This window comes from Paroedura picta, chromosome 5, assembly GCF_049243985.1.
Source record: "Paroedura picta isolate Pp20150507F chromosome 5, Ppicta_v3.0, whole genome shotgun sequence".
NCBI lineage: Eukaryota > Metazoa > Chordata > Lepidosauria > Squamata > Gekkonidae > Paroedura > Paroedura picta.
Genome location: NC_135373.1, coordinates 19,925,664 through 19,948,759, shown reverse-complemented (window position 1 = coordinate 19,948,759; position 23,096 = coordinate 19,925,664). Strand labels below are relative to the sequence as shown.

General features: G+C 47.8%; 1 protein-coding gene across 2 annotated transcripts; it reads left to right on the top strand.

The window, feature by feature from the left end:
- The first annotated feature begins 2,516 nt into the window (after positions 1-2,516).
- LOC143837240 (uncharacterized) lies at positions 2,517-22,293 on the top strand. Of its 2 annotated transcripts, none has more exons than XR_013230938.1 (4): positions 2,517-2,952; positions 7,069-7,462; positions 9,667-9,887; positions 11,025-20,483. XR_013230938.1 is itself a non-coding variant. In XM_077336849.1 (4 exons), the coding sequence occupies exon 4, from the start codon at positions 21,463-21,465 to the stop codon at positions 22,039-22,041; it is 579 nt and encodes a 192-aa protein (XP_077192964.1). In that variant the 5' UTR covers positions 2,517-2,952; positions 7,069-7,462; positions 9,667-9,887; positions 21,461-21,462; the 3' UTR covers positions 22,042-22,293. The 2 variants fall into 2 exon arrangements, 1 of the variants encoding a protein (XP_077192964.1); XM_077336849.1 differs by lacking the exon at positions 11,025-20,483 and adding an exon at positions 21,461-22,293.
- The last annotated feature ends 803 nt before the right edge of the window (positions 22,294-23,096 follow it).

Genomic DNA, 23,096 nt, shown 5'->3' with positions numbered 1-23,096 from the left:
GACACCGTGTGAGGGAGGTGAGGCTGAGAGAGCCCTGATATTACTGAAGAAGAAGAGTTGGTTCTTAGATGCCGCTTTTCTCTATCTGAAGGTAGGGAAAGTGGCTTACATTCACCTTCCCTTTCCTTTCCCCACAACAGACGTCCTGTGAAGGAGATGAGGCTGAGACAGCCCTGATATTACTGAAGAAGAAGAAGAGTTGGTTCTTATATGCTGCTTTTCTCTACCTGAAGGAGGCTCAAAGTGGCTTACAATTGCCATCCCTTTCTTCTCCCCACAACAGACACCTTGTGAGGAAGGTGGGGCTGAGAGAGCCCTGATATTACTGAAGAAGAAGAAGAGTTGGTTCTTAATGCTGCTTTTCTCTACCTGAAGGAGGCTCAAAGTGGCTTACAATCACCCTACCTTTCCTCTCCCCACAACAGACACCCTGGGAGGGAGGTGAGGCTGAGGGAGCCCTGATATTACTGGTTGGTCAGAACAGCTTTATCAGAGCTGTGAGAAGCCGAGGGTAACTCAGCAGATTAGAAGTCCAGATTAGAAGTCCACCCTCCTAACCACTAGAGCAAGCGGGCTCTCTGGAGGTAGGAGGTGGGCATTTCAGAGGTGGAGGGAGTCTGTCATAAATTTACATGATTGTTACAGAATTTACATATTTTTCATTAGTTGTATTTGCTTTTTGCTTGCCTCTTGCCTACAGGATTTTCCAACATGATGTGCATGGCTGCTGTGGCCCCCCTCAGTACTTCCCTTGACACTTTCAGATGGTTCCAGAATGTGGGCGGGGGCATTGTAAGGCGGGGCTTGTGATTGGATGCCTTGGTGAGAACACAGTGATTCCATTGGCCAGAATTTTCTATTCTTCCCCAATTATCAGTCCCTCACCTTACTTTTAATGCATAAGTAATTGGATTCTTAAATTGTCAAGAAATAAGATGGACAGAGAATCACTGCATTATTAAACTTGATGAAGGTCACAAGATGGGACTGGTAATGGTAATTATTCGTGGGATAATCTCACCAGATTACTCCATGGACTGTGATTATTGTGTATTGTACAAATTTGTCTTATGGTAGATTTTCCAGTATATTCTATAGTAGCGATCCCCAACCTGTGGGCTGCGGACCACATGTGGTCCGTAGACTAATTGGGGTTGGGCCGCAAAGGATGCCTTCTTCCCTCCCCCCAGCCTTTTATTTCATCCCCCCGGCCCTTTACAACACACTTCGGGTGTCATTGTCTCCCATCACTCCCAGATGGGACTATCTCATTGCAGAGAAACAAGCTCAGGGTTCCCATTGATTTGTCATTGTCATGAGTTAAAATTTCCATGAAAATAAAATGTTCCTTATGTTCATTGTTGTGGCATGTCTGTATCTTATTTTGAAGGGATGTCTAAACATTACCATAGCGATCAGAGAGTGTTAGGGCAGTGGTTGAGAGTAGAGGAGTAAACTACCCCCCCCCACTGGGCCTCAGTAAAATTGTTAAGCATTGAGTGGTCCCCGGTGATAAAAAGGTTGGGGACCACTGCTCTATAGAATTGTTATCCGCTGTATTTGTTCTGGGTCCTTTTGGTATTGGTCTTGTGATGCAGGTTTCCTTGAATATCTGCTCTTTTTTTTTTTCTCCTCTGGTTCATTGAAATGCAGCAGATCTTCCGCAGAAAGTAATTCATTCTCAGATCCAGCTTGGCTAATCTGAAATCATCATTCCATATCTGTAAACAGCCCGTGGCGCCACGGGCGCCACGGACTGAATAAAAGAGTAAGGGGTAGTGGGGAGGAGTTAGGGCGGGACCGGTCCGGGATAAAAACTCGGAGGGGCCAATCAGGAGCCGCAAAGCGGCTCCTGATTGGCCCCTCCGAGTGTCAATCCCACCCCAAGCAGCCCAGGGAATATGGCGGAGCAGCCTCGCAGCGTCGGCCGGCAGAAGGCTCCAGAGAGCCTCGGCTGGGGGGTGGTCCGGGAAGCCTTCTCTCGGCCGGCGGAGCGGCCTCGCAGCCCCTTCCCCGGGTCTCGGGGAGCATTTTAAAACTGTGCTGCCGCCTTAAAAACCTCTCCGAGACCCGGGGAAGCCGAGCCGCGCCTTCCCCGGGTCTCGGAGAGCATTTTAAAACTGTGCTGCCGCCTTAAAAACCTCTCCGAGACCCGGGGAAGCCGAGCCGCGCCTTCCCCGGGTCTCGGAGAGCATTTTAAAACTGTGCTGCCGCCTTAAAAACCTCTCCGAGACCCGGGGAAGCCGAGCCGCGCCTTCCCCGGGTCTCGGAGAGCATTTTAAAACTGTGCTGCCGCCTTAAAAACCTCTCCGAGACCCGGGGAAGCCGAGCCGCGCCTTCCCCGGGTCTCGGAGAGCATTTTAAAACTGTGCTGCCGCCTTAAAAAACCTCTCCGAGACCCGGGGAAGCCGAGCCGCGCCTTCCCCGGGTCTCGGAGAGCATTTTAAAACTGTGCTGCCGCCTTAAAAACCTCTCCGAGACCCGGGGAAGCCGAGCCGCGCCTTCCCCGGGTCTCGGAGAGCATTTTAAAACTGTGCTGCCGCCTTAAAAACCTCTCCGAGACCCGGGGAAGCCGAGCCGCGCCTTCCCCGGGTCTCGGAGAGCATTTTAAAACTGTGCTGCCGCCTTAAAAACCTCTCCAAGACCCGGGGAAGGCGTGGATCGCCTTCCCCGGGGCTCGGAGACCTTCTTAAAACTGCGCTGCCACTTTAAAAAGCTCTTCGAGCCCTGGGGAGGGCGTGGATCGGCTTCCCCGGGCCTCGGAGACGTTCTTAAAACGGCTCTCTGCAAGGCAGCGTGACTCCAGCAACTTCTGATGAGGCATTTGACCAGATTGCCCACCAAGTAGCAGGGAGCTGTTGTCGTTGTTCCTTATTTGTTCTGCAATCACCTCTTTAGCATTCCCTGCTTTCCCAGCTGCACACAAACACAGTGGATGCCAGAAAGAACAAGGTAAGAAGAGAATTGGGACAGGGATTTCTTTGTTTCCTTTGGCAAAAATAAAAATACAAAATACCCCCTAACCCAGTGAGGCATTTCCATGGGGTGAATGAGACACAGCAGCTGCTCTTTATGTCCTGTTAAGCTCAGTTAACACCAATATAGAGTTCGTGTTGAAGTACTGAATGACGAGTAGGATAACTTTCAATTTGATTAACAACACGTATCACTCATTGTTTGGATAAAAGGCAATTACCACGATATCTAATACAACAGTAGTTGCTTTTTGGTGGATTACTAAAGCTGTATAATGGAGCTACCCACATATGGCTTTGTGGATAGATCAAAGGGTGGGGGGAGCCTTGAAAATGGCTTGATAAGTACTGAAAATGTTTGTGGAATGTTGAGAACAATTCAGTGTCCATTAAAACAAAAAAGAGAGTGGAAAAATTTCCATATGAAGCCTCAGAAAGAATTCAACTTCCCTACCACCTTCATGATTCTTCATCACTATATATCTGATAATTACGTGGCTGGTACTTATGATAAGAAAGCCACCCACAAACCAGATGAAGATTTCTACTTATTAGGAGATTTCAATGTTTCAAAAACAGGCACAGTTTCATTATGTCATATTTCCCCCCCCTTTAGTTAATTTTACAAGGCATATTGTCAGAAATTTTCAAGTCATACTCTTACATATAATGTGAAATTCAGCCTTCATACATAACAACCCCATAACAACCAGACTCAAACGTCAGGCCGCCGCCACCAAAAGCCCAGGACTCCAGCAAGGACTGCAGGTAGTCCCCCCCCCCAATACCCACTCTCACTCCTGGGGGCTGCTAGCGCCCATTGCATTTCAGACTGCAATGGGCTATATTTCTAGTATGATATGATAAATATTACTGAGAGGTCTTCGAAATGTTGTCAGACTTTGGAGTCACAAAAAAGGTTTTTTCCCCTTCTTCTGTCGACACAGTTAGATTCCTTTTTCATTCTCCTGTCCTGTAACTGAACTGGATAAGAAGGTCAGACCGTTTTGTGTTCTAATAGTTTTCTATTTGTTTCACACTAAAGCAAACAAGAACTCCAATCCCCTGAAAGGTTTAGAAGGAGGTGGGGCATTGTGGCAGCAGATTAAGGATTTTTCTCCCTCGAGTCTTCTGTTCTAGGGCCAAAATTGCCCACCCAGGGGGTGAAATGCCTCCTCCCCATCAGAAGATGGGAAGCTCAAGCAACCCATCAATTTCAGAAAGTGAAATTTTAAAAAATCAAAATACTTTGCTACTAACTTGCTGAAGAAGAAAGATGTCTGCTACCCAAGTGTAAGCCTTAGAACCTGTCCACCTGATCTTAAGAACTATCAACCTTCCTTTGACAACTTGTTGACTTATAAACTGGCGAGCCAGGTTTGATTCCTCGCTCCCCCACATGCAGCCAGCTGGGTGACCCTGGGCTCGCCACAGCACTGATAAAGCTGTTCTGACTGAGCAGGAATATCAGAGCTCTCTCAGCCTCCCCTCCCTCACAGGGTGTCTGTTGTGGGGAGAGGAAAGGGAAGGCGAATGGAAGCCGCTTTGAGCCTCCTTTGGGTAGAGTAAATTGGCATATAAGAACCAACTTTTCTTCTTCTTCCTCATCTCTGATCTTCAAGACTTTCTGTATATTTTTTAGATTAAAGATAATTGCCTTACATTTTTGAAATGAATTACTCTTAAGCTTTAAATAAACTGAAAAATCTAAACTGGTTTTAAGATTATTTTTGTGGTTTTGGAATATGTTGAAAAATATTTGGAATATAATAATTTACAGTGAGAGCTATGCCATATTAAATCCACATTACACTGGAATTGTTGCAGTTCTTTAATTGTGAAAATACATGATACAAATAGCACCATGACTTCACTCTGCAAAATCCCTCTAAGACCCCGACATATATATATGCAGATAATAATGGGACTGGCCATAGTAGTGAGCCATTGGTCCAGATTCCTTGATTAATTTAAACTGATTGGCTCTCGTGGTGGCTGAAACAGAGTCTAGTTCTACCAGATCCTACCATGGACCATGTGCTTGGTCCTCTGTAAGATGCCTGCGTGTCCACATAGACAACACTCCTCCCCCCTTAAGAAGTCACTCAGCAGGTGATGCACCAAGTTCTGCTGTGCGTGTGTGAGTCCTTGTAGACTGGAGGAGCTTAGGAGCTACCATCGAGGCAGGCAAAGAAGGGGCAACAGGTTGCAGCGCATTGCAGGGGGCAGCCATTGGGGCTGCAGTAGCTGTCTGCACCTTATCGGCGACTGGCATCTGAAGGCAGACTTTGGATGCGGCTGAGCAGGGTAGCAGTTCTAGGGGTGGAGCTGGCAGCTCCCAGAGTGTGGAACCGTACCTGGTCCATGTGTCTTTGCAGCAGGCAGCCCTCTGGTATCTCCACCTGATAGGACTCGGTAGCTTGCGTGACCATAGCTGGCACACCTGCAGGACTGGCCCTGTAGTTCTGGACATAGATCAGGATGTCCAGGTTGAACTGGTGGTATGTGGCTGCTGGCTTATGCTGGCTGGCATCCTGGATTGCATCATGCTTGGTGTGCTGATGATCCAGGAGGGCATGGAGCCTCCAACCCATGAGTAGCTCTGCAGGGCTCCTACCAATTGTTTGCGATGGTGTGATATGGTGGCGTGCCAAGAAGTGGAAGAGTCACTGTTGCCAGTCTCCCTGCATGAGATGAGAGAGCGTGTCCTTGGTCTTATTGACCATATGTTCTGCCTGGCCATTCGAGCATGGGTGAAACGATGCTGAAGTGATGTGCCAGATCAATCTTTCCTCCAGGAATGTCTTGAACTCCTCCAAGGTAAACTGAGCCCCTTTGTCTGATACCAATGTGTCTGGCAGTCTGTGGGACACAAATGGCTGTATCAAGGCTCTGATGACCACAGCAGAGGTCATGGTGGAGACAGGAAGCATCTCTAACCACTTTGAAAAAGAGTCCATGGCCACCAAGAATGTGTGTCCCTATAACGGTCTAGAAAAATCTACATGAATCCGGGACCAGGGGTTCTTGGTGGACTACCACAACTGTACCAGGGCCTCTGGCATTTCTGGCCGGTGCTCCTGGCAGGACCCAGGCTCCCAGCTCTCAATTGATATCTGGCGATGAAACATAACTACAAGCCAGAGCCTTCATGTGCACAATTGCTGGATGGCCCTCATGCAGCACTCCCAGGATTGGCCAGTGTAGATTTGTGGAACTACCACTTGGTGGCCCCATAATAGACAGACCTTGTGAAATGAGAGCTCTGTCCATTGGGCTATGAAAGGGGCAAAATTGGCATCTTGCTTGCCACTTGGCCATCCCCTCCACACCCAGTTGACGCGGGAGAGGAGCCGGTCTTTCTCAGAGGGCACGGCCATGTCCAGGGAGTGCAGCAATGTCTGCAGCATCAAGTCGATCTGTACTATGAAGGCTGTGGGATCTGGATCCTCACTGAGGTTGGGCTGCAGCAGGCAGCTGAGAACATGGGCATGATGGACAGCCTTTCCCGGGCAGTGCTCCAGGCAGACGTCGTATCCGTAGAGAAAAATAAACCAATACAGCATCCTAGGTGATAGGATGTGTGGCATCTGGTGGGCCATTGTGAGGAGGAGGAGGAGAGGTTTGTGATCTCTGATGATCATAAACCTGCAGCCATGCAGATAATTGTGGAACTTTTAAAGTCCTGCCATGATGGTGGGTGCCTCTTTGTCTATCTGGGCATAGTTGCACTCAGCCGAAGATATAGCCCTGGAGTAGAAACCCACCAGGGCCTCATGTCCATCAGGAAGGCAGCGACTGAGAATGACCCCAATTCCATGCTGCAATGTGTTGCATGCGAGAATGATGGGTGGCACCTCATCAAAGTGAGTCAAGGTGCTGTTGGAGGTCAGGAGGCATTTGATGGCAAAAAAGGGGGACTTCTGTGCAGGCCACCATGCTCATATGTTTTCTAGTCCAGTAGCTAGTGAAGAGGCTCCATGATTGTGGCCTTGTTGGGGAAGAACAAATGGTAAAAGTTAACCAGCCCCAGGGAAGTCTGAAGATCATGCTTGGATTGTGGTGAAGGAGCCTGCTGTATTGTCTTTTGCAGGAGTTGGGTGAATGCTGGCCGCGTCGAACAGGAATTCCAGGAACTCCACAGACGAGATGCTGATGTGGCAATTCTGCTTCACCTTGAGCCCGGTGGCTTGGAAGTGGCTCAGGGCATCTTGCATGGTGGCAAGTCTCTCTTCGGTCCTCCTGGCAAGCAAGATGTCATCAAAGCCCATCAAATGCCCTTGAGGAGGTGTTCCAGGATGTTTTGGAAGACCCTGGGAGTGATGCTTACCTGGAACTGAAGGTGCATGATGTATGATAATCATCTGGGCTTCAGCGGACTCAGAACGCCACTCAGAACGCTGCTGGTAGGCCTGTGCAAGGTCAACCTTTGTGAAGACCTTCCCCCTTGAAAGGGAGGCCAGCAGGTGGCTGATTACCAATACAAGGTACAAGTGGTGCTGGAGAGCCTTGTTAACTGTCCATTTATAGTTCGCACAAATCCTAATGTCACTGTTCACCTTGAGACCTCAGCTGACCCCAGGGTCAACAGCACATGCATGCATCCTCCCCCTCTGCCCTGAGATTGTGGAAACTGGCTATAAACTTGGCAATTTGATCGTTGTTCAATGTGAAAGGATCCAAGATAGGGACTCTGAGACAAAGTGTGATCTTGCCATAAGATTTTGGTATATAGCCACCATTGTCCTGGGTCAAAATCCTTCCCGCTCAATCCATTGGCTTAGAGGTTTGTAAGACTGAATTCATTTTCTCTGCCCAACTGAACAGGGTTTTTGGACTCCCAGATGTTAAGAATGGCAAGACCCCTGCCTCACAGGCTGGCACCCTGGCTTTCCACAACCAGCAGTACTGCTCAATAGTTTAGGCTTGTGCCAAAGCCAGACCCTGTAAAAACCTGACAAGACACTGTGGGGGACTAACTCCACCTTGAAACCCCTTCTTTGGACTGTCCTTCACTATAGGCTGGGAATTACAGGTATTGCCTGACTCAGGAATTGCTTTCCTCCTGATCTGCTACCCTATTGTATTGCTGATTCAGTGGCCTGGCTAAAACCTGCTTGCCCAATGGCTCCTAGGCAAACTCTTTTTCTCTCACATAGGACTCCTGCTTGGCCTCTCTGCCGAGGGAAATCTCTCCCCCAACCTCAGCAGCTAGACCTATTGAGACATGATGGCTCCCTTTCTTATACCCATTAACTCCTTGGTTTAAGCCCATCAACACCCATCTCCGGACCTGGCCATGGCATTGCCCAACATCCTGCTCCATGGAAAATTCTATCATGTACTCACCTGGGTTACATCACATAGCCCCCTCCCCAAAAATATAATAAACAGTGGCTTCACAAAGTCACCTGGATGAGGGGGTGGAGGAACTAATTAATCTTGCAGATGACACCCAATTGGGAAAATCGCAGATGAGAGCTGAACAAGCTAGAAAAGAGGACAGATGAGAACAATATGCAATTCAATAAGTGCAGAGTTCTACATCTGGGTCACAAAAATGAAAAGTATAAATACTGGATGGGAGATACACTTTTGGATAGCAGTATGCGTGAATGAGATCTTGGGGTACTTTTGGACTGTAAGCTACACATTGTGTTTTCTGATTTGGGACCTATGAGGAACACCCTTCACACTGGTTCATGTTGGTCTCTGCGTCTCTACTCTTCAAAATCGGTAATTAGATTGAAACCTCTTTTCCCACTCTATTTTTCTCTATACAACTGATTGCTACTGTGCTAGATATATTTTTGCCTATTTTATTATTATTTTTACTATATACTTGTGGTCTGCCTTGAGTTCTTACGGGTGTAATTACCTCGTAAACATCGGCAAAGACTCCATTTCACTATGTTACCACCTCTCGCTAGCCTATTCCCCACAGCTGAATATACACCTGTCACAGGACACATGTATAAGTGCATTTCTGGTAACACAGAGGAGCACCAGTGATCCGGTGCCTCCTTGCTGGTTGAATTGCACTTTGGCCGTAGTATTGACTGTGTGCGCTTGCATGTACGTGTCCTTGATAGAAAGCAATCAGTGCTAGTCTAGAAAGCAATCAGTGCTAGTCTGATTGTGCCAAGTTCCAGCCAATTCATACTGTTCGTTCCTTCAAAAAGACTCCATCTGCCTTGGACATGTCACCCAGACTGATTGCTAGTGTGATCCAGTGCCTCCTTGCTGATTGAATTGCATTTTGGCCATAGTAGTGACTATGCATGTACATGTCCTCGATCACTGCAATCAGTTCTAGTGTGATTGTGCCAAGTTCTAGACTATTCAGACTGTTCGTATCTTCAAACAGACTCCATCTGCCTTAGACAGAATGATCCTTGCAGTGTGTTCTCTGGCCCCTTCTAGTGGTGGCCATAATGACCATCAAGGAAGAAGCTGAAGGAAATGGACTCCTCTTGTCAGATTTGATTGTGAAGACCTTTGGCTTTGGGCTTTCTTATAGTGGATTTATGTGTATGTCCTTCTGATTAGGAATAAAGTTGATTGTAAAGACCCAATTCACAATTACGGACTACATCCTCAGTTCTAGTACTGTGAACTGATGCATGAGGTCCATCAACATCTGCCAGGTTTCTTTCTCCACTTCTAACCATTTTTACCTGCTTCTATGCAGGTAGAAACACTTGGACCATCCTCGTCCCAATCCTGGATGATTACCTGAGTCTTGGACATGAACCACCCATCTGTGGAGCTATTGATATCTTCACTAGCTCTGAGAACCAAAAGCTTCTGTGCCAGAAGGGAGTTATGAAAATCACCTCTGTTGCCTCCACTGACACTGTGCCCAGACCTCAGCTGAACAGAGCAGTCAGGAGGAAGGAGACTGTCCCTGGGGTGTGTGAGATGAATTTTTATTTATTTACTTTAATTCACTGATCATGCAGTGGTATGCCTGAAGAGGCTGCACAGTGAACTTGATGTCTTAGCTCTTCTGCCTCCTTGGCTCTGCAGAGGATATTGTCCAAAGGAGAGACAGAATCTATCCAGTGGCTTAATTAAGTATAAGAAAATAAAAAGTCTCTTACTTTTTGCTTGTGTTATCAGGAGACCACTAAAGAGCTCACAGCATTTGCCTCATTATATTCAAACATTAACAAGGACGGACTCATTGCCACTGATGAAAGCCAGACTGAAAACGGAAAACAAATGAATCTAGAGACCATTTTGGCAGAGTCAAAGTCTAAATAAATGACATAAGAGACTTCTTATTTTCTTATACTTAATTAAGCCACTGGATAGATTCCGTCTCTCCTTTGTTACAATTGAGGATATTGTCCAAGCCAGGATAAATGTGGATTCCTTGTAGTCATAGATATTTGAACTATCGGTACCTTGGTCAACACCCTTGGACATGATGCTTGCCCAAAGGTTGGGAATGCTGCCCCAATAATTATAAGAGAACTTCTAAAAAGTAGCATGTGCAGGTAAGTCTCTTGAAAATCCAAGGACATCATGTGATCTTCCTGCTGAATACTCTACAGCAGGGAATCCCAACCAGGAGTCCACAGACCCCTGGGAGTCCTCAGGAGCTCGGAAGCGGTCTGCACTCTTCCCCTTCCTGCCTTAATGGGCTTGGCCACAAAATAGGGAACTGGCTGCCTCCATCTGGAAGGGTCAGTGGATAGACCATGGGTATAAAAATCAAAGGGTGGGGGGTGTAGTAGGGGGCCCAGGCTGCCTTATTGGCTCCTGCCCTTCTTTCCAGCCTACATGAGGCAGAGCCACTGAAGTAGTAGTAAAGGCAGGAGGAGGGAGTGAAAGGAAGGCGGTAGGTGTGGGTGCTAATGTCACTTGTGGTGACGTGTCACTTCTGGGTGACATGGCATAGAGGCAAGTGGATCTAATTCTGGGGGTCCTTGAAGTCTGAAAATGTATTTCAGGGGCCCCGCTACAGTCAAAAGTTTGAAAAAGGCTGTTCTACAGAATGCAGTGAAGTTATTCAAACCTGAACTTATACTTCTTTACCCATAGTTTCAACTCCCTTTGATGTAGAATCGCTCTACAGTCTCCAGATCCTTTTGGGAGTACAATCAGAATGGAATCAAGCTCACAAAAATGCTCTTCTAAGGGCATCCATTCCATTGCTAAGTGCACGCAGTGTTGCATAGATCATGATGAAAGAAAAGTGTCTTGGGATGTGGGGAAGCACAAAAGTGAAGTGGAGTGAAGGAAATTCTCTCCTGTGTCCCTTCCGGATGATGGAGAGTACTCACCAGTCAGCCATGGACTCCCTCCAAATGAAATTACTGGAGTCAGCCCTCAACCATATAGTCAGAAGGCTGATCTTTGTTTTGTTGATTCATATCCTGTTTGTTAGGAGGGAATTGTCTCTGTTGGAATCTGGACCTATAGCCATGGCCAGTTTATCTGCTTGGATTGGCCCCTGGATTGAAGGACCTTACCCAACTATGTATCTCAGAGGGAGACCCGACCCTGACCTTCAGCTCCAGTCCTCTGGCCCCTGTAGGCCTAGAAGGCTGCGATTGTGTATGGGGCAGGATACTCATTGTGATCTCTTCATGGACCCAGTAGAACTTTTCCTGCACAGTCGAGGGCTGGCTGCAAAATCCCATGCCAGTCTCCAATGCCTGAAGCCTTGTCTGATGTGCCAGGAGCCTCCTGCTCTGTGCGGAGCTGGGCTCCCATGGCTTCCCTCTCCAAGTGGCATTGCTCTTCCACTGTGCCTTCTTTTTTACCCGACCCTCGCCAATGAAACACACACTGCCGCTGCAGGAAAAGCCAACAAGGAGATGGAGTCTCAGCCTTTAGTGGTCTCCTGATAGCACAAGAAAAATATTTCAGCCCACTCAAGCCCTCACCCAAGTCTGGTGCCTCAGACAGGGGAGTTCTTATCTTTAGATCCGTCCGTCAATTTGTTAGATCCAGATTCCTGGATCTTCTTTCATGGTTGCCGCTTCAGGTTGTAGATTAATAGGGCTGTACAAGCTGGCAGAGGAGCTGCGCTCTGAACGTCTTGCTGGAGCTACTGAAACTAGAGGGTCAGCATCTCTCTGAGCCAATACAGCCTACACAAATTTGGATAGCCCTGCCTGGAGCCAAAGGAGGCATGACCTAACCAGTTTGGATGACTTCCCCTACCAAAGAAGAACCTTGCGGAGTACCTGTTGCTAGCCTTAGTAACACAGCACGTGCTTTGCACAAAGGAGGTGCTCTATTCAGTCTCTGGTATCTTCACTTAAAGGATCACTGATAGGAGGTATGAGAAAGGTGAGCTTTGAAGAGCTGCTGATAATCAGATGAGATATTAGTGAGATAAATAAACCAATGAACTTACATGGTTTACAGCAGCATATAGAGCAGAAGTGGCCAAACTGTGGCGCTCCAGATGTCCGTGGACTACAATTCCCAGCACTGGTAGGGGCTCCTGGGAATTGTAGTCCATGGACATATGGAGAGCCACACTTTGGCCACTCCTGAGAGTGGTAGAACATTTGTTCTATATGCAGGAATTTACAATTTCTATGTTACACAAATATTTAAAAAGGAGTCTAGATGGGAACGGAGAAATTGTAGGCCTGTTAACATCTATCCCAAGCAAATGAGTAGAAAATATAACTGAACATAGAATTATTAAGCAGATAAAGAAACAAAGCATGGTGAGGGGAAATCTACATGGCATCTGTAAAAGGAAGTCGTGCTTCACCAACTTATTGTAGCCTGTGGAGAAAATAAGCAAAAATGTAGATATTGGTGAGCCGGTAGACATTATCTGCTAGGACTTTTCAAATGGCCTTCGTCAAGGTTTCTCAGCAAAGATTTTACTTGGTACGTTGTCGCAGACACAAACTGAATAATATTATTGGGAAAGATGGTGACAATCAAGACTTATCTCCACAAATTGGATGAGTAGGCAACAATTTGGCAAATAGAATTCATTGTAGGTAACTGTAATGTGACATGTTGGAACAACAACAACAAAATCATATTTGTAAGTATCTGCTAATGGAGTCTGAACTTCTTGAGACTGAGAGGGAAAGAGACCTTAGAGTCAAGAGAGGACAGCTCAGTGAAAATAAGGACTCCGTATCCTGCAGTGATGGAAAAGGCAAGCTGGGAGTTATTAGGGAAGGGACAGGAAATGTAAAATCTAATATTCTAATGTCCTTGTATCAATCTATGGTGGGACCCTTTTTGGAATACTTTGTAAAGTTTCTGGGGACTATATCTTAACAAGAGTTATTGGCGAGCTTGAAAAATTTCAGAAGACACCCAAGATAATAAATGGGTTTGAGCACAATTCCACTCGAGAAGAAGAAGAAGAAGAAGAAGAAGAAGAAGAAGAAGAAGAAGAAGAAGGTTCTTATATGATACTTTTTTTCTACCCAAAGGAGACTCAAAGTAGCTTACATTTGCCATCCCTTTCCGCTCCCCACAACAGACACCCTGTGGAGTGGGTGAGGCTGAGAGAGCCCTGATATCACTGCTCGGTCAGAACAGTTTTACCAGTGCCATGGTGAGCCCAAGGTCACCCTGCTGGCTGCATGTGGGGGAGTGCAGAATCGAACCCGGCATGCCAGATTAGGAGTCTGTGCTCCTAACCACTGCACCAAACTGAAGCTCCTGGCCCCCGCATGGGGGAATGGGCTCACTGCAAAACCCAGGACCCTAACTGAACTAGCACAGTTCCATAGGACCTCTAAAATGGAGCTCTTCCACCAGACTAATGACTGAGGCCAGTTCGGACAAACAGATATATCAACATGAAGGGCCTCCCTTGTTGCAATGAAGATGGCTTTCCTGTCCACTTCCGAATAAGAGTGAGACATCAACAATGCTTGATGGTTAGTTTTGAATTTGTTTCAATCATTTTAATTATGCTATATTTATTAAATGTTGTGAACTGCCCTGAGATGGCAGGTCCTCTAGGGGCAGGTTATAAATCGAACAATCTATCAATCAATCAATTAATAACGCATCAGGGACTTTTATTTGTTTATTTATATTGAGGCTTATAGGTTGCCCCTCTCTGAATGATTTTAGTTTAGAAAATACATAACTGTGAGAGGACATGACAAAGGTTTTTTAAATTATGCATATGGTAGAGAGGGTGGATGGAGAATCCCCTTTCTCTTTCTCTCCCCAAGTACTAGAATCCCAGAGCACCGAGTGAAACTGATAGGTAGTAGCTTCAGGAAAGACAAAACGAAACACTTCTTTACTCATTGGGACCGTTTATGCACTGGAGGTTTCATGCCAGGCTGCAGGCTGGAGTTTTAGTCGTGGCAGGTTGCCCCACCTCTTCCTGCACCCACACAGGGGAGCATTTGGCCTGGTGCACCTCATCTGCCCCTGATTTGTGTTCCTGCACGGGAGCTGGGGCAGTGAAGTTCCCAGTTTGTAAATGGTCTAAGTCAGTGGTCCCCAACCTTTTTATCACCGGGGACCACTCACCGGGGACCACTCAACACCTTTTACTGAGGCCCAGTGTGGGGGGGGGGGTTGTTTACTCCTCTATTCTCAACCACTGCCCTAGCGCTCTCTGATCGCTATGGTAATGTTTAAACATCCCTACAAAATAAGATACAGACACGCCACAAAAATGAAGTGTGTTGTAAAGGCCTGGGAGGAGTGACTTTGGACTCGTGGAGGAGGGAATCACTTTCTTGCCAGCTCTGAAAGCGCTGAGCGAAGCGTTTCAGCGCATTACTTGCCAGGTGCCAGTGCAACCCTCCAGGCAGGCTGGGTAGCTGCAGAAGGAGCCAGTGGGGTGCTGGAAACACGTGTGCGCATGCATGCACACAATAATCGAGGTGACGTGGAGGCAGCCATTGCCATAGTTCCGCTGCCTCTGCCTGCCTCCACTGGCCACCAGCCACTGCCTCCGCCCGCCTCTGCCACCACCACATGCCTCCACATGCTGCCACTTGCTGCCGTGGCAGCGGGGAACCTGGCAACCCCGGGGAAGGGGCTAGATGACCCTAAATGGGGTCCCGACCCCAAGACTGAGAATCACTGGACTAGATGAACCACTGGTCTGATTCAGCAGCTCTCTTCTGACTTTCTTAAAACTCTGGGACAATCAATAACATTCATCTTCATACGTTGAAAAGTAGGGGAGAACATCCTGAAATTCCTGAGCAGATTATATTCATGAAAATTGATCTTTTGAGTCTTTACCATGATATCTGGAATGGTGGTGATCGATACCGGATTTTTTGGCATTGCAAAAAACACCCCTTTGAAAATTCTCTGTTATTTTTCATGTTTCTGTTGTTTACCATCTTCGGCAGCAAAAGCTATCTTGGTTTTCTTTCATCCTCTTGCTTTCCTGGATTCTCCTGATCAAGGATCAGTTTGTTCCCCATCAGTGACCTTCAGAGACAAGCCCCAGAGAAGGAATTTTTAAGGCCCACAGCTGTCTCTCTGAGCTGGACCACATTTTCCATGACAAAATTACAGTGACAGAGTGGAGGCGGGGTTGTTCCCCCCCCCTTTTTTCTGCCAAAGGAAGTCCTTCCTTACTGTGTGAAGGGTATAACAAGGAAGGATGGCAAACACAAAGTATTCAGAATAAAGGTCATTGTTAGAATATATACATAAACTGGATGCACCCTGGATTTAGAACAGTTGTTGCAGGTAGTGGTGTGCAAAGAAAACTTTTTTTTTTCAGGGTTGGAGATAGCAGTCAGACCTATCCTCTTATTGAAAACCATAAGCATCATTCTCTGAATACTGTATCAAATATCACAAAAAGACACTAAAATGGAAGTCAGCCAGTGGCAAACCTGGACAATTTTTTATTTTATTTTATTTTATTTTATTTTATTTTATTTTATTTTATTTTATTTTATTTTATTTTATTTTATTTTATTTTATTTTATTTTACGATACGATACGATACGATTCGATAACATTTATTGTATGAAGCCAAAGGCCATTACAAAACACAATTAAAACAATATGGCACAAATATCTTTAATTGGTCCCTTGCTGCTGGACTGACCAATCAGGAGGCGCTTCGCCCCCCCTCTGAGTTCGGCCGCCCGCAGCCGCCCGCCGCCATTACCTGCTTCCCCTTCGAGAGGGAAGATTGGCGCCTCTGGGGATCCAGTGGTGCCAGCGCCGCCAACGCCTGCAGCCATGGCCACCAAGAACACACCACGATGCTGCCCCGCACAGCAATCGCGCCGGTGGCGGCGGAGCCCGAACCCGAGGAACCACCACCACCGCCGGCGGAGCCTGCCGCTGCCGCCCCGCCCGCACACAGACCCGCTCGGACTCTGGCCCCCCTCACCTACATTTCATTCAGGTAGGCCGCGCCCCGGGGGGGCCGGATCGAACCGCTAGCGCCCGCTGTATTTAGAGTACAGCAGGCTTGTTTCCTAGTAAATAAATAAAATAATATTTCTCCAATATTGTGTACCTAAAAATGTAAACATGGACTACTAAGTTACAATAAAAGGGATAAAATGGTGTATCAAGGTGGAGGATCCTGTAAAAATGCATCAGCTCAAATCTTCCTGGCAGCCAGAGCAAAAAGTGCCACCCTATATGAGATATAGGGGTCGACATCTGATAACAGATAGGTGATTTTGTTAAAATCAGAAATATTTATTTATTTATTTATTTATTTATTTATTTAGTTAGTTATTTATTTATTTAGTTATTTATTTATTTAGTTATTTAGTTATTTAGTTATTTAGTTATTTAGTTATTTAGTTATTTATCATACTTCTATACCGCCCTCCCCGGAGGCTCAGGGCGGTTTACATTATAACAGAGAACAATACATAAAACAGTCTGTAGGACATATATAACTGATAACTAATAATTGCAACCAAATAACAACACAGTATAACAGTAAACAATATAGTAATACAAACAGGTCCAGGGCTTATTGATGGGATTCTGGGGGGGAGGGAGCAGGGGCCCTTGGTCGCTGTAGGTTACGTCTGGTCTCGGCCAAATGCCTGGTGGAGGAGCTCCTTTTTGCAGGCCCTGCGGAACTGTTTAAGCTCCGTCAGGGCCCTGATCTCCTCTGGGAGCTCATTCCACCAGGTGGGGGCCAGAACAGAGAATGCTCTGGCCCTGGTCGAGACCAGGCGGACTTCTTTAGGGCCAGGGATCCTTAGCTGATTGGAGGCAGTAGAGCGCAGAGCTCTTTTGGGGGGCATAGGCAGGGAGGCGGTCCCTCAGGTACACTGGGCCCTGACCGCGTATGTCCTTGAAGGTAATTACCAGAACCTTTAGTCTGATCCGGAATTCAACTGCTAACCATTGCAGCTGATGGAGAATAGGCCGGATATGACACCTCCACGGTGTTGCTGTGAGGATCCTGGCTGCTGCATTTTGAACTAGTTGTAGTTTCCGGGTCAGGGCTAAGGGCAGGCCTGCATAGAGCGAGTTACAAAAGTCCAGTCTAGAGGTGACCGTCGCATGGATCACTGTGGCTAGGTGTTCCGGGTCCAGGTAGGGCGCTAGTAGTTTGGCTTGGCGGAGATGGTAGAATGCCAGCCGCGCTACCTTTGTGATCTGGGCCTCCATTGTGAGGGAGGCATCCAGAATCATGCCTAGGTTCCTGGCGGAGTGAGCCGTAGAGAGCTGCATGCCATCCAGGGTGGGCAGGCATGCTTCCTCGCATGGGCCCTTCCTACCTAGCCACAGGACCTCCGTCTTTGAAGGATTGAGCTTCAGGCGACTCTGCTTGAGCCATCTCGTCACTGCTTCCAGGCAGCTGGCTAATGCTTCTGGGGGAGAGTCAGGGCGGCCATCCATCAGGAGGAAGAGCTGGGTGTCATCTGCATATCGATGGCAACCCAGCCCAAACTTCCGTACCAGTTGTGCGAGAGGGCGCATGAAGATGTTGAATAGGATAGGAGAGAGGACCGCTCCTTGTGGGACTCCACAAGTAAGTTGCTGGCGGTTTGATGTTTTCTCTCCAATTGCAACCCTCTGTCCACGATCCTGGAGATCAGCCATTGAAGGGCTGTCCCTCGTATTCCAGCATCGATGAGGCGGCGAGCTAAAAGCTCATGATCAACTGTGTCGAACGCTGCTGAGAGGTCTAATAATATCAGCAGTGCTGACCCGCCTCGATCCAACTGGCGACGGAGGTCGTCCGTCAGGGCGACTAGCGCTGTCTATACCCGATGGCCAGGCCGGAAGCCTGACTGGGATGGGTCTAGGACCGAAGCTTCTTCCAGGTATTCCATCAGTTGGTTTGCGACTGCCCTTTCTATCATCTTGCCCAGAAACGCTAAGTGCGAAACGGGCCTGTAGTTGTTAGGCTCTTGTGGGTTTAGAGATGTTTTTTTCAATAGTGGACGTACCACAGCCTCTTTCAAACCCTCCGGGAATTCTCCTGTTGTGAGAGATAGGTTGATTATCTCCCGGAGGGGGCCCTTTATCTTTATGCCAGCTGTTTTTAGGAGCCAGGATGGGCAAGGATCTAGTGGGCATGTAGTTGGTCTTGTTGTCGCTAGAATCCTGTCCACTTCGGTCAGCGTGAGTCATCTGAAGTTACTCATAGTTTTCTCCAAAGACGGCCAAGGGGCCTCTAGTTCACTTTTTGTATCTAAGGTTGGAGGGAGGTCGTGGCGGAGTGTCGAGATTTTGTCTGCAAAATGACTCGCAAATGCCTCACAGCTGATGTCCAATTGGCTACTGTTTTGTTGCCCTTCAATCAGGGCAGTGAGGGATCGAACTACCTTAAACAATTGAGCTGGGCGTGAGTCTGCAGATGCGATGGTAGCTGAGTAAAAATTGCGTTTTACTGACTTCACCGCCATTTCATAGGCTTTCATCTGCATTCTATAAGATGTTCTCGAGGCTTCGTCATGAGTCTTCCTCCAAACTCGCTCTAGCCATCTCAGTTCCCGTTTCTTGTCGCGAAGCTCCTCGGTGTACCAGGGGGCTCGCTTGAGACGGGGCCGGAGAGGGCATCTGGGAGCTATCTCATCAATGGCAGTCAGCAGTCTGTTATGCCAGTCACTGACCAGGCCGTTGAGAGAAGTGCCGGGAGGCATTGGTTCCCACAGAGCAGTCAGGAATCCTATTGGATCCATAAGTCTCTGCGGGCGAGCTAAAATTTGCTCGGCGCCCAACTGAGGAGGTGGTGGGAGCCTTAGCCGAGCCTTTAGAGCATAGTGGTCTGACCATGGCACGGCTGTTGTTGTGACCAGATCCACATCCAAACCTGCGCCGAAAATAAGATCCAGGGTGTGACCTGCTTGATGGGTGGGGCCAACAACAAATTGCGAGAGCCCTAGTGTTGCCATGGTTGACACTAGGTCCTGTCTAGTTCTAGAGGACAGTAGCTCAGCATGGACGTTAAAGTCCCCCAGGACTAATAGACTGGAGAATTGTAGCGTCCAGGCCGCCACCGCCTCTAGTAGGGCAGGCAGGGCATCTGGCGGTGCAGTGGGCACGCAGTACACTAGCCAGATGGCCACGCTCTCGGTTGATCCCCATCCGAGGCCAACACATTCAATGCCTGGTATTGACGGCGCAGGAAGGGTTCTAAAAGGAGAAAGCCTCTCGGGTTAGGATTGCCACCCCTCCTCCCCGCCCCACTGTCCGGGACTGGTGGAGGACAGAAAACCCAGCAGGGGCTAGATCTTTGAGGGCAACTGTTTCCCCCTCCCTGGTCCAGGTTTCTGTCATGCACGCCAGGTCCGCTCTTTGCTCTGCAAAGTAGTTTGCAGCATAGAGGTTTTGTTGTTTATTGACCTGGCGTTGCACAGCACCAGTGTCAGAGGCGGGTTGTTTACCTTTGCCTCCACCCTAGTGTCACGAGGGATGGGGCGGAGTCTGGAGGGGGCTCGAGTATGGTTGGTTTTAGGCCCCCTTGGTTTGATGTATCTCCGCCATCCGCTGTCCCTGCCTTTGCCCCTTATTATTGGGATCCCTGACCCTATCAAGGCCCCTGCTTTTTCTCCTTCCTCAGTTTTGTTAGGCATTATGAGCTCTATGGACACTGTTGGTTCAATTCTTAGTTCTATGGTTTGGCTGGGGTTGATTGTTGAACCCCGGTTCTGTCTTTGTGTGTGTGAGTTTGTGTATCTGTGGGAGGTTGGCCCTGATCGCTAATTACAGCCTCTCAGGGCTTTCCAGTTCCACTTGTGTGTAGTTATGTGCTGGGTGTAGGGTGTGTGTCATTGTGGGTGCCTGGAGGGGTGGTCCCGATCGCCTGTTGTGGCACCTCAGGGTTGCCTAGTCCAGGGGTGTGTGATGTATGAGTGGCCTGAGTGTTATTTCATGTTGGATTGTGATTGGAAGTTGTGGATTGGGTGGTGGCTAGTTGGCAGTTTGGGTTGTTTGGTGAGTGGAGGGTAAGTTGATGGGTTGGTTGGATTAATTACTTCGGCTGGGTTCAAGTAACTTGATTTTTTGGAATTTAATTGTTTTGGGTGGGTTGGGGGAGAGTTTAGATTGTTGGGTGGGGTTAGGTTTTTTTGGGGGGGGGTTCGGTATTGGGTTGGTGTAGATTAATTGATAGTAGTTGATTGTATATGGTGGGTGGATGGGCAGGTGTTAATTTAGTGTGAAATCAATCAGGATTAGTTGATTGTATTGGTTTGGGTAGATCTGTTGGTGACAATTTGTTGTTTTGGCTGGGTGGGGTGTTGATTAATTTGGTTTGGTTGGGTAGATGGGTGGGATGGGAGGAGAAGTTAATTTGATTTGGAGTCTGTTCGGTGTGGGTTGGTAGTTGGTGAAGGGAACTCTTCTTATTTCTCTCCTATCTCTCTCTTCCCTCTTTTTTCTTTTTCCCCCTCCCCCCTTGTTTTTCTCTTCTTTCCCCCCTCTTTCCTCATTTTCTCCTTCTTTCCCCCTCCCCTCTTTTTTGGTCCTTCTTCCCCTCTTCCCTTCCTTTTCCCTTCTTTCCCCTCGCCTCTCCCCCCCTTTTTCCCAGTCTTCCCCCTCCCCTCTTTTTGTCAGGATCACTGTGAAATCCTGCCATGATTTATTTAGCCTGAGTAACTCCATGTTGTTTATCTTGTCTTTTCTATGCCCTGTGCTTGAGGCCCCATGTAACCCAAGGCCCATATATTATGCTTGCATGCCTGAAACAGAAACTATGTTATTGCATCCTGTTATCACAGAGAGCTGTGAATTATTTGTCTTTTGAACCTCCCGCCTGGGTCTGCTTCTTGTAACCATAACATCTTATCTTGTCCGGAGAGGACCAAGGACGTGTGAGTTGTAACACTTTGGTTTACAACACCTGGTGCCTCTTTGTCTCCCTCCCTTGGGAACTTTCAAGTTTTAGGCGGGAGGAATCTATTGATAAAGGCAGGCAAATCTGTCCTCAGGCAGATTTGACTTTTCTAGCTTAGGAGTTTGAAGTAAACTTTCAATAAACGCTTTCTTTATTCAAGAAGCTTGTTGTGAGTCCTTGCAACCCCTGACATTAAGTCAAATCTCACAACGCCTTTCGCTTGCAGAAATGCAGGACGAAGGTAACAATTATGGAGAACAGGACGAGGATCTGTACGGGGATTATACCCAAGACGAGCTTGGCGCATCGGGCTCGTTCGGCTCAGGAATGACCAGAGCCTTGGGTGAAGCGACCCCCGGGCCCTCAGAGTTCCTGGAGAGACACATCACCGAGCGCAGGCGGCTGTCGAAATACGACCACCTGACCGGGGATGAGCTGTGGCCGGAGAAACTGCCCGCGAGGGTCCCAGACCGTGGAATGGCGGCAACCCTGGAGGTGCAGGAGCTGCAGCAGAAGATCAGCTGGGTGACCGACTGGTTGCAAGCGGTGTCGGGGGAACTGGCACCGGAATCGCAGCGTGAGGCGCGTCGCCTCCTGCGGGAACTACAGACAGAGGCAAGAGGCTCGAGCGGGCGGCAATCGGGAGGCCTCCCAGCTCTGCGAGAACGCGGAGCAGCGGCGGAGGGCACCGGTGCCAAGGCCGAAATCGCAGCAATGGCAGCGGCGGAAGCCGCAGCGCACCTGTCGGAGGAAGAGGAGGACTACGGCGATCTAGAAGGTGTTCCCATTGATTTGTCATTGTCATGAGTTAAAATTTCCATGAAAATAAAATGTTCCTTATGTTCATTGTTGTGGCGTGTCTGTATCTCATTTTGAAGGGATGTTTAAACATTACCATAGCGATCAGAGAGCGTTAGGGCAGTGGTTGAGAGTAGAGGAGTAAACTACCCCCCCCTCACCGGGCCTCAGTAAAATTGTCAAGCGTGGAGTGGTCCCCAGTGATAAAAAGGTTGGGGACCACTGTTGTAGACTGCTTTGAGGAAATGATGCTATAAATACATAAATAAAAATTCTCAGTGTAGGAGGGTCTGAGGTCAGCAAGGAATTTCTGTACATCATGATACATTCCAAAGACCAAGTTTCTTTCTGATTGGGTGCATACCTCTCCCAATCCCACGTATATGAAAAGTGAGGTCCTTTGGGAAGCTGAGAGGGATGTTGAAAGTGAAATTTAAGCATTTTCTGAAAAGAGGGAGAGTCTGCAAACACACGGATGTCTGATTGCTTCAGCACGAGGAGGAAACAGAGGAGTATGGAATTTCCCTAGCACACCTTTATTTATTCCATGGTGTACTTTAACCAAGAGACTAAATTCTACTGTGCTTCTGTTTTTATAGAACATTATAGAACTATAGAGTAGGAAGGGCCTATACAAGACATCTTGTTCAACCCCTTACTCAATGTATCAGCCTAAAGCATCCATGGCAAATAACTGTCCAGCCACTGGTTAAAGACCACCAGTGAGGGGAAGCCCACCACCTCCTTAGGCAGCCCATTGCTGAACTACTCTGACTGTGAACAATTTCCCCCTGATATTTATCCGTACCGTTCTACATGTAGCTTAAACCCATTACTGTGGGTCCTAACCTTTGCTGCTAATAGGAACTGTTCTCTGACCTCCCCCAAGTGAAAATCTTTCAAAAACTTAAAGAGAGCCATCATGACCTCTCTTAACCTCCTGTTCTCCAGGCTGAACATTCACAAGTCTCTCAGCCTTTCCTTCTAGGGCTTGGTCCCCAGGCCCTGAATCATCCTCATTGCTCTCCTCTGAACCCTCTCCATTTTGTCCATGTCCTTTTTGA